Here is an 11,885-nt window from a genome sequence, read left to right as displayed (position 1 = left end):
TGTGCGCTCCCAACACCTGTGACTTTTCCTAACTTTGCATGGTCTCTGCCTGAGTAACTCTTCATAGCTAGTGTCACCTCTCAGAAACCCTCCACCCCTCTCGCCAGCACCCCTTGCCCGAAGTGCCTCTTCCAGTTCCCTCGAATCTCAGGCAAACCGTGGGGCTGCCCCGTGGGCTCCGGCTGGCTGCTCCTCTCCCTCACTAGCGACTCTCCTTGCCCTGCAGTGACGGCATGGGGGATTTAGGGGGCACATTGCGGCTTGCAATCAAGACTTCATTTCCCAGCCCCTTTCAGCTGGGCGTGGCCATGAGACCTCTCACTGGACAGAGGATGTAAGCCACCCATGGTGCTATGCAAAACTTCTTCAAAGCATCCCCAGAGGAAGGCGGGATGCCCTTCTTTTTTTCTGCCTGGAACAAGGATGGGATGGCTGTGGCTCAGCCACCATCTGAGACCCTGCCATGACCTTGGGAATGGAAACCACACCCAGCAGAGCTACAAGACGTAGCCAGGGTCTCTGACACTGCCCTGGGCCAGGCCTGCCTCAGACCGACCACCTCTGTATCTGACGTGGGAGACAATAAACTTTCATGTTTAGCCACTATTATTTTGAGAATTTTTATGATAACCAATCTAATCCAAATGAATCCCTTCTCCATCGCTGCCTGTGCCTCTCGTGTGAACCTGGCGCACACTGAGGGTTTCACTGACACTGGGGGTTTCGAAGGCACTTCTGCCTCTCTACGGGCCCCTCACCTCCTGCGCTGGCCATGCAGCTCGGTCTCCATGACCACAGCACTTACCCTGGCCTGCCCCCCTACAATGGCACAGAGAATAGCGTACTGTCAGGGACACTGTCTTTTACATTCCTGTCTCTGGAACCTGGCATAGGATATACGACTGTCTATAAAGACTGAAACCAGTTTTTCTGAAGAAAGCAGAGAATACCGAAGTATTTTCCACCTCTGGACTATTGACCCGATGAGCCAATCTAGGCCACGTCTGTGTCCGCCCACCAAGGGAGTGTTAGGAGGCTTCCCTGCCTCTCTCGGGCTCAGGTGTTTCACACACGCTTATGGACATTTGCCCCGGAAGACAGTTGAGGCTGTCGTCCTTCTCAAATGAGAACTGCAGCCTCACAAGAATTAAGAACCACTGCACTAGCTACTCGAGAGGCTGAGGTGGGAGGACTGTTTAAAGCCCGGAGTTCAAGACTGTGTCTTACAAAAAAAAAAAAAAAAAAGGACCACTGCATGGAGGAACTGCTGTTTTTTAAAAAAAGTCATTTTGTAAACCTTAAAAATTACTCCCTTGCTTTCCACTAAAGGATCTCAACATTTCTTTTGTAATGTGAGCATCTTTTAGAGATAACTTTCTCAACTTTTCCTGTCCTGGAAAGTCACAAATTATATTTATTAATAAATGTGCTTATGAATATTTTCCGTTACAAGATCCTTTTCAAAAAACTGGATTGTTAACTGGAGGAAATATTCTAGAAATATTTATAGTGTAAACAGAAGAAGCTATGATTAGAGCTGAAGCCTTCTTTTATCATTCAGCTTTAAGTACGAACCTGGCTCCAGAAGTGGACATATCCTAAACATTGGCTGGCGCTGGGCCTCCCACCCCTGTGCTGGGTTAGCCTTGATAACCAGTTTCCAGCAGCGTGGTCAGAGGTGGGTCATGTGTGTCGCCACCTCAGCAATGCCCCTCACTGCAGGGGATGAGCGTGTTCGTACTGGTGTCCCATCAATGACTGATGAACCGCTTTCGTCTTATTTCAAAAACAGGGATATTATATACATTTAATTTCATTCAATAAATCAATTCCGGTTAACTTACTCTTAGAAAACTTAGGAGGAAGCAAACATAAGAAATGAAAAAGTACTTAAAAGATTCGTGACATCCTAGAGAGGAACAAGAGTACACATGGCAATGAAGAGCTGTAAGTTAAATGTAACACAAGAAAAAAAGTGAAATGACTGTCATTTATTGCTGTGTCTATGCTTTCCTAGTATAGCAATAGTATTATATATAGCCACAAAGTGCCACCTTCTGGTTTAAAACTGTGAGACATCTCCTTTATTTCTTTTTAAATGCCATTTTATGGTGGACGTATAAAGCAACAGCAGCAGTTACAAAATGTTGTCTGAATAATTTTGAGAGCTCAAAACAAGGATCTGTGTATAGGCTGAATAAAAAGATGTTCAATTAATAGTGCACGTTGTGTAACTTTAACAAACATCTTCAGTTGGAATTTTTGTGTAAACCTTAATAGAGATGTGACTCACGGAGACCAAAAGTAAAATATCTTTTCCTTTTACAATTTGGTGAGGTGGTCTGCATTCTCGCAAACGATTTACAAAGTACAAGAAATGTTGCATGTGAGTACTAGGCATAAAATAGTCATTTTCTTACAGAAGGAGCAGCAGGGGGACAGGGAACCCAGTAGATGCCCCGCCGCCACCTTTCCCAAAGATGTACACCCCCAAGAACGGCAGTGGAGGCCTGGCAGCAAGCCGCCCTCACAATTCTTTTTGGTTGTTTAAAACACAAGCACTTTCTGACATTTCCCTCCCTGGCCTGTGAACTCCACCCGACTTGGCAGGATACAAGCCCATTTCCTCTTGCTTAGTTTTCCCCCTAGAATTATTTACAGGATGCCTACAGATACGGTACAAACTAGTATGAAATTAATGATAGTTTCCATTTCCAGACACGCTCCCGTGGTTAAATAAATATACCACGCCACTTCCGAAGAACGGTTCAAAGTTAAGGTGACACAGAAGCATTTGCATCCATAGCTGTAGGATCAGGCTTCTCGCTGGCTGAAGCGGAGTCGCTGACTCTGTCCTCGACAGTGGTGGGGGCCTTGGAACTGGGGGGCATCACATCCACAGTGAGTGAGGAGGCAGCGTCCGCCTTTGCAGTAGTCGTGACAGGGTCGGAGGGTGGGCTGCCGGTGGGTGGGAGGGAGGACAGCAGCTCTGCTGAGCTTGCTGCAGAAGAGCCCTCTCGAGCCAGAGGGAATGACGGGAGGAACTCAGATGGCATGGGGAGAGGTGCGATGCCAGGTAAGTTTCGGGGAGGCAAGGAAGAAAGAGGTGGCAAACCTAGGACAAAAATGGCAAAGATCACATATCCTCCCAGCACTAAAAGAGCAGTAGTCATCGTCAAATGATGATTTTTATTTGCATTTCATTAAGGAAACTGAAGCTGAGGAGAGACAACACAGATCATAACCTTTGCTTATCTCCTGCTGGAGGCCATGAGAAGGTTAAGGATTTCCTGCCGTGGCATCTGGCCAGGAACACACCTTCCTGGGCTTCTAGGCTCCATAAGACTCAGCCCAGCACTGGGAAACAAGCTCAGGGAAGAACCATCCTTCCAGTCGGGATGGACAGCCCACGTGGCAGGCACTGCAGCTACACTGGCTGTCGGGCGGGAGGACTCCCGTTCCCCTGGCAGGCTGCAAACTGGGGTACAGTTGCACTTGCCGGACAAGAAGAAGAAGAGACGTACCTATGTAGGGCTGTGGATTTTAGCCCCTCCACGAGCCTCCCCAGAGGCACCCAGGCTTAGGGTGAGCCCCATGTCTGACAACTATTTATATTACACTCGATGAGCTTATTCTGCTGATTTTAAAATGCCAAAGGTAGCAAAGAATATTACTTCAAGAAACAAAGGAAAGGCAGGTTGTAAAACACAGGTTCAGGGCGACCATGGGGCTGGTGAAACCCTTACTGCTCTTAGAGCCTGTCAAATTTGGGGGGGCGGACAGAGGAGTCAGAATACAGGCCCAGGAGACAAAACGGAGGGAGTGCTAAACCGTAACTGGGAGTTTGGGTTTATTAGTACTTCCTTTGTTTTTCAAACCCTTGCACTGAAAACTAAGAAGGTGAATGAATACATAGATGGTGCAGGTTACAAAAGGGACAATTATAACCTAGATAGAAATGTGACAATGTACACCAGGTGCTGTAAGATCACTCACTGGCAGCACTGATGGGCCAAACTACCGAGATACCCTACGAAAAGTCATTGCTCTCAAAGGTTAAGGGGATCTGGGTAGTCATTAACTGTACGAGCAGACCTGTGGGATGCTGCTGCCTCACCTCCAGTGTAGAAAATCTGAGTGTGGACAATTGGAATATCTGCTGTCGTAGCTATCTCCAGCTAAAATTTCTCAGTTTTGATTATAAAAACATCTGTTAATAACAGAGAATATTAATCAAATAACAAGCCCAGCCGGCTGAGCAGGGATGTCAGTTTTGTGCCCTCAGTTTCTGGGCCTGGGCTACCACGGCTTCTCCCCTGGTGGCAGCTACCCCAAATAATACCAGGGAATTCATTCGCCTCCCTTGGGCGAACTGAACATCTCCACCAAAGCCAGGGCAGCACCACGCCCTCCACCTTATTGCTACACTTGGCCTTCCCGGGGCTCGAGCTGTCAGCGGGTGGGGAGAGGGAGAGGAGGAGGTGGAGGAGGAGGAGAGGCGGACAGGCAGAAGAGAATCACAAAGACTTTCTTCTTTCTGCTTAAGCTTTGCAAACAAAAAAAAGATGAATATTTATTTGAAGTAGCTGAAATGTGTTAAACTAATTCGCCCTTTCTAGAAAAAACTGAAATAGAGGACTGGCTTTCCTGAATGAAGCTTTTTATTAGAGAGAGTGCCCTAGGGTAAGATCTGTGACGTACCCGGATTCACGAGTTCTGGTAAGCCAACCCCTGGCACGATGTGTGGTGTCGGGAGGTTGAGGTTGAGGCTGAGGTTGGGGAGGTTGGGGAGGTTAGGCAGCCCTGCTGGTAAAGGCATCAGACCTGAACAGAAGGCAGAAAAGAACAAAAGGTAAATCTTTTTACCTGGGGAAGAAATAAATCCTTGTGTATCGAAAACAACAGAGTCTCTCTCAAAAGTGAGAGTACCAGAACCCCACCTAATGTGTGGCAGTTTTATATCATAATCACACTGACAACAACAAAATCTCACTTAACTGAAATATATTTCTATACCTAAGTGATTAGATGGATTAGGTGGCTAAATGGTTAAAATAAATAATGGTCCTAACACTCTGGAACAAGAATGGAGAAAAGACTTATTTCAGTAAATATGGTAGTGAATGGAACTGAATTTTTGATGGTTGAGGTTTACAGTCTCTTTGGCTTTCTTTTTAAATTTTTTATTCTGAAATAACTGCAGATTTATAGTTGCAAAAGTAGTTAAAAGAATCCCCACATGTTCACATTTTACCGCCCTTGCTCCATCGTTCTCAGTGTGTACACTCTTGGTTCATGGCATAATATGCTTGTATAATGACATCTTTAGCCGAACAATTAAAGGCCTTCACAATGGAAGCGCATTTGATCACTGCAATAATATTTGATTATCAGCTGGATAAAGGGACTTGGTCTTCACTGGGACTACTAAGAGAAATACACAAAAGTTTACATTAGAGCTACTGAAGACTCGAATAAGGAGTGCTCTTTTCCAGGACATGTCTGTTCGCATGAACAACTATCAGAGAGAATGGACTTTTACACACTCCTTATTCCTGGCTCATGCTGAATTGTGGGAGTGGGGGTGGTAGCTGGCCAAGTGGAAGGAGCCCTAGGCTCGGCAGCTCACTAGCTAGTAACTAACATCTGTTTCCTTGTCTACTAAGGAGAACTGCCACTTGCTCTCATTTATCACAAAGTTACTGCAGAGATAAAATGAGATTAAAAGACATAAAAGTCACCACATAAGTGTAAGATTTTTTTCATTTTTTAGAAACTGAGTTATTTATTTTTTTGTGACAATGTCACTTGCCAATTTTTCCATTGGTTTTTAAGATACAAGTATTAGTAATGTTATTATCATTAGCCACATCTCTAGTCCCCGGCTGCTTACCTGGTAATGTAGTAGCTGGGTTCATTGGTGGCACAGAAGTGAGGGACTGGTTTACTGGTGGCAATAATGGTACTGTTGGTACACCTAAAATAAAAGCACAGTCTTCTATTTCTAACAAATTCAGTTGACAAAGAATGAACAGACTAGATTAGGGCAAGCTTCACCCCCGCCCCCACCCCGACCCCCACGGTCAGATCTCCGTTTGGTCCTACTGCTGGCTGCATCACTGACTGTATACCACCCTTGACAGCAGATCCACTGACTCGGCCCATGGCCCTTAACAGAGGCTGTCATCAGAGCCTGGGCCGAGAGGGCAGTCTCACCCCCAGCAAGGCCACTGGACTAGAGGTTTGTACCTGATCAAAGCTGGTTGGATTAGATTTGGAAATAGGACACAAGGATTCTAGTCAATCTCTACTGGGCTCCTGAACTAAGATGCTATGTAAACCTGGGGTTGCCAGGGGGCCATGTGCCCTGTGAAACGTGAATGCTGGTCTGTGAAAGAGGAGAATGGCACAGACGGCCTGAAAGAGACAAAAGGGCACATGGACCACTGGAAATGCAGAGAATGACTTGGATTCCTGAATCTCCACTTCCTTTTGACCTTAGGTTCTGAGACAGTCCTTTGAAGTCTATCTAACACATTCCCATTCGTAGTGATGTTAGCTGGTCCAGCAGGAGGTTTTGCTGATGTCAAAACAATAGTAATACTGCACATATTCTAGATTTTGTCTTACAGAGATCTGCTTAAATATGGTAGCAAGCATAAAATTGTGCCTAAAAGTATAAACCAACCATTTTCAGTCTTTTATTTATTCATGTATCTGCTTTTCTGCAGTAATCAGAGGCATGCAACAGTTAAAAAAAAGAAGAAGAAGAAGAAGAAAAAAGGCCTGGCTGAAGCATTGGCAAATGCTCCACTGGATCCCAGACTGCATAATTTCACTCAGATATCAGAAACTGTTTTCTATTCTATATCAAATTGTTAGTTATTGTGTGCTTTGTTAAGTGGTCACATACAATAGCAATGTTACAACTTTTTAGTATTTTTGTCTTTGAATCTTGGTTTTAAGAAAATAAAGGCAGCTTGGATTGGCTAGCAAATTTCCTCTATTTTCTAATTAAGTCTTTCACATGAGTTTCTTTTTATTCTTAAAGAGTAGCTACATTCACAGTCTCAAAAAAATAACTGACTGAATCAAAGTCAAGAATTCTAAATGTAGGGCAGACAATGGGTTTCATGGGGTCATGAAGCTCCTAAAACTGCATATAACAATATTGGGGAAAGGGTCCTTTGTTTTCATCAGATTCTCAAAGATGTTGGATGGATAGTTGGTGTGTTCATTCAGTCAAGTTTTTAGGGCACCTATTACATGTCAGACATTGTTCTGAGAACTGAGGCACTTTACAGTGTGAAGAAAACAGAAATCACCTTCAGGAAATTTATGTCTAATGAGGGACAGGAAAAGGGAAAGAGAAAGATATCAAACAAATGAAATGTATAGCATGTAAAATGGTCATATGTTCTCTGCAGGAAAATCAAGAAAGGAAGTGGAATAGGGAGCGTGAGGGGTACCAAAAAGGTCGTACTGATCAATGCCATTTCAAAATGGGATATCCGTTTTCTAAAAATTTCATAATCCCCAAATTTTCAAATCTACAAAGAAATGTTTTAAAAATATGCTTTTATATCTCTACAAATACTTGTTTGGACTACTTGGCAAGCAATATAATAAAAAGTAAAAATGAAAAAATAAATGCCCAAAGAAAAGTTGTTTCTCATGTGTTATGATGCCAGAACATTTAGTCTTTTTAAATGGATTTACTCAAAAGTGAAAATGTAGGCCAGGCGCGGTGGCTCATGCCTGTAATCCTAGCACTCTGGGAGGCTGAGGCGGGCGGATTGTTTGAGCTCAGGAGTTCGAAACCAGCCTGAGCAAGAGCGAGACCCCGTCTCTACCAAAAATAGAAAGAAATTAATTGGACAGCTAAAAATATATAGAAAAAATTAGCCGGGCATGGTGGCGCATGCCTGTTATCCCAGCTACTTGGGAGGCTGAGGCAGAAGGATTGCTTGAGCCCAGGAGGGTGAGGTTGCTGTGAGCTAGGCTGATGCCATGGCACTCACTCTAGCCCGGGCAAAAGAGTGAGACTCTGTCTCAAAAAAAAAAAAAAAAAAGTGAAAATGTCAATTTCTGTCAGTTCTTTTGAGTAATTATTGCTTTATTTACATTTCTGTCCTTAATATTCAACAAGCCATTTCTCTGCAGTGTAATAAGTAAGGGATCTCGGTGCATGTGCGTATAAAACAATATAAGTGTAACTACAATAATGAGGGAAGATTTAAAATGTCAAAGAGAAGCTGGGACTTGAAGAGGGATGTCAGCTATCTCCTACCATCAGAAGAGCTGTCCTACAATATGTGGAACACTCTTACTCTAAAATAAGTAAGAGTGATTCAGACAGAGAAAGGGCTGCTGCCTTGGGAAGTGCCCCGATCCACCTTTAGTCAGTCTACTCAGGAATAAACTAGAGGACTACTTGATGAAATGTAAGCAAGAAATCATAATATCATAAAAAGGACTCATACACTGCCTGAATGAAACTCTAAGATACCTTCCAACTGTGCCTATGATTAGATACTGATGACATTAATATTTAACTTCATCTAGAAAATGTTCTAAAACTAGATTGTGGTGATAACTGCACAACTCCATAAATGTCCTAAAAATTATTGAGTTGTATATTTATACTGAGTTAATTTTATGGTATGTAAATTATACATCAATAAATCCAGAAAAAAAAAAAAACAGCAAAGAAGGCGTGGGGAGGTACATCACCATATTGATAACTGGTAAAGCGGGGGGAGGGGGTTCATTATACTATTCCATCAGTTTTGTGTATGTTTGAAATTTTAAATTTCACCTAGAACACATCTTTGGGAAATTAAACCAATACTCTGAAAAGTGCTAGAATTGAAACATCAGGAACCAACTCCAGACACTATGCTGTTAACCTTACTATTGCATCTTGGTGGTCCATCCCAGAACAAAGTGGGGTATAAGCAAAATTTGAACGAAAACATTTAAAAGAGCTTAAGAATAAAAGCTGAACCAAATCATGTCAGCATTTCATTCACTTATTCAGCATTTACTGAGTGCAAAATACCTTGGCATGATGAAGAATGAAAAAGAAGACAGGAGATTAGAAAACGGAAAGGGAAAAATAAAATCCACCAGCATACCAAGTTAAGAACTATATCATGACCCAGTAATTCCACTCCTAGGTATATAAGCAAGAGAAATGAGAACATATATCCACATAAAATTTTGTATGCAAATGTTCACAGCAGCATTATTCCTAAGAGCCAGAAAGTAGAAATAACCTAAATGTCCTTCAACTGATAAATGGATAAACAAAATGTGGTATATCCATACAATGGAACATTATTTAGCAATAAAAAGCAATGAAGTATTACTACGTTATACAACATGAATAAGCCTTGAAAACATGCTCAGTGAAAGAAGCCAGTCACAAATGACCACACATAATGTGTGAAATATCCACATTAGGCAAATCCATAGAGACGGAAAGTAGATTAGTAGTAGTTGCCTACACCTACCTGGAGAGCTGGGGAAAAAACAGAATGACCTTCTGGGATAATGAAATATTGTAAAATTGACTGAGGTGTTGGTTGTACAACTCTGCAAATCTACTATAAACCACTGAACTGTATACTGTAAATTGGTAAAGTGTATGGTATGTACATTATATCTCAATAAAGCTGTCAAAAAAAACCCTAAAACAAAAAGGACTACATGAGGTAGAACAAGGAATAAAGAATAAGAGGGAGACAGGCGCATGTCCCCCAAGCGAGACTGAGCCCCTGAGAAAGGAATGCATTTTGCTCACTTTTGTAGCCCCAGAGCCTACTGCCTCAGAAATATGCAAACACTTGTTGAGTAAATAGAACTAGAGGCCTTCATTGATTTTGTCACTTGATTAAAAGAAAGCAGATTGAAAAGAGAATGTATTTTTCTGCACACCTGTACTGAGAACATTACCAACAGCTGGTGGAGTTGAGCTAATGGAAAGTCCAGACAGACTCTGTTCAAGCCCTGTAGTTCCTGGTGGTGACAAAGCTGGGGGATTAACTGAGGACAGCTGGACCTTCCAGAAAAAGAAAAAAAAAAAAAAAAAGAAAAGAAAATTACTTAAGTTTATGTAAAAGAAAAATAAATATTGGCTCTCACCTGCCCTACAGATACATATTTGGATCATATACGAGCTGTCAAAAGTTTCATCTGGCACTTCCGCCTCAGACACTCCTTCCCAATTTTGATACATGCCAGGGACCATGTACTTGTAAACATCTCTCTATCCTGTCACTTACAGTCTCTGGACACACGGCTTCTACTCCCAGTCGCAGACACTACTCTACCTACTTCCACACTAGGAGAGATTCTACTCTCCCCTCTCTCCTAGTCACCCAGAAATCATTTTATTCAACCCTCTTTTTTTTTTCAATGAGACAGGGTCTCACTATATTGCCCAGGCTGGTCTTGAACTCCTGGCTTCAAGTGATCTCTTGTCTTGGCCTCCCAAAGTGCTGGGATTATAGGCATGAGCCACTGCACCCAGCTCGTATTTGGTTTTTTATTTAGTTGTGTAGACAAGAGTTGACTGTCCTGTGATGTCTTTGTAAGCAACATTTAAAAACTGCTCAAATATCTCTTATTCCTTAAAAAGCCTCAATGTGATCCTGCAATAGCCCCTTCCCTCCCCCCACGTCACCCCTACACACCCAGCTCTCCTTGCTTTCTTAGTCAAGTTGTCTGAAGTAGGAAGTGCCAGCTGGCGTCACCTTAACACTCATCATTCACTCTGGTTCCTGTAACTTGGTATTTGCACCCTATCAAGTCTCCGAAATCGCTCATCCAGGACATGTTTTTTCACTCCTTTCACTTGACTTCTCTGCAGTACCTGACATGGCTAACTATGCCCCTTTTCCGGAAGCTTTGTTTTCTTTTGGACTTCTCCTATGCTTCCCTTGTTGGATCCACTTTCTCTGCCCATCCAGATTTTCAAGATTCTGACTCCAGTCCTCTGACTCACTCAGACCCAATCCTTCCACAGTTTTTATCAACACCCACTGGGTTAAATTATCCTCTCTTTCCTGATGATTCCTACATCTGCATCTCCAGCCCTGTCCTCTTTCCTATAGCCCAGACTCATATATCTACCCTCCAACTGGATATCATACAGTGACCTCAATAGCATTATCAATACTTAACTCATCATCTGCCCTATCTCAATTAGTGTCACCACCATATACATCAACACACTTGACTTGTTTTGGTGAAAATTATAAGACATAATCAGGCAGTGAAGTTATCGTACCTCTGTAAATCCATCTTTAAGAGGAGTAATAGGTGTCATTTGTCCTGGAAGAGAAATTTTCTTTCCTTCTTCAAATGGGCGTGTAGGTATTCGATGCAAATAACCATATCCAATGCCACATCCTAGGCTGTAAAAACATTTTTGTCTTAAAGTTGTTATCGATTGTGGTTTACATTTCTTTGAGGTTTTGAAATATAAAAACAAACGAATTTCCATTCTTTTAAATAATGTTATCTTAATCTTATCAGAGGTCTCTCTGCGCACCCCATATGAAATAGCACCCTTCCTTCCACCATGAACACTATCCTCACCCTTTTATTTATCACTATCCAACATATTGCATATTTATTTATTGTCTGTCTCCCCCAATAAAATGTTAAGGTCTTTAAGGGCAGAGACCTTGTTTGTTTATTATTAGTATTTCTTGGCACAAGGGAGACACTTGATAATCATTTCTGAATGAACGCCACACATACAGCCTTTCCACTGAAGAGCTCTACGCATGCCTGTGTGATGATACAATTTACACATCCCACAGTTCTCTTTCGGAACCTGACATAAACAGTCATGTTATGTTTAATCCAGGTTCTTT

At 42.4% G+C, this 11,885-nt stretch overlaps 1 protein-coding gene across 1 annotated transcript in view; it reads right to left on the bottom strand.

Annotated features, from left to right (window-relative positions):
• Positions 1–1,971: 1,971 nt before the first annotated feature.
• GORASP2 (golgi reassembly stacking protein 2, 55kDa) overlaps positions 1,972–11,885 on the bottom strand; it is a 33,731-nt gene continuing 23,817 nt past the window's right edge. Inside the window, exons 6-10 of the mRNA XM_012650766.1 lie at positions 11,294–11,420; positions 9,940–10,063; positions 5,894–5,977; positions 4,702–4,824; positions 1,972–3,115 (exon numbers count right to left, since the gene is read on the bottom strand). Coding sequence (XP_012506220.1) covers positions 2,775–3,115; positions 4,702–4,824; positions 5,894–5,977; positions 9,940–10,063; positions 11,294–11,420 — 799 coding nt within the window. The 3' untranslated portion in view covers positions 1,972–2,774. The remainder of the gene's footprint in view (positions 3,116–4,701; positions 4,825–5,893; positions 5,978–9,939; positions 10,064–11,293; positions 11,421–11,885) is intronic.

Source organism: Propithecus coquereli, unplaced genomic scaffold (genome assembly GCF_000956105.1).
Source record: "Propithecus coquereli isolate 6110/MARCELLA unplaced genomic scaffold, Pcoq_1.0 Scaffold34, whole genome shotgun sequence".
Taxonomy (NCBI): Eukaryota; Metazoa; Chordata; class Mammalia; order Primates; family Indriidae; genus Propithecus; species Propithecus coquereli.
The sequence above is the reverse complement of the archived record's forward strand: the minus strand, read 5'-3'. Positions and strand labels throughout refer to the sequence as shown.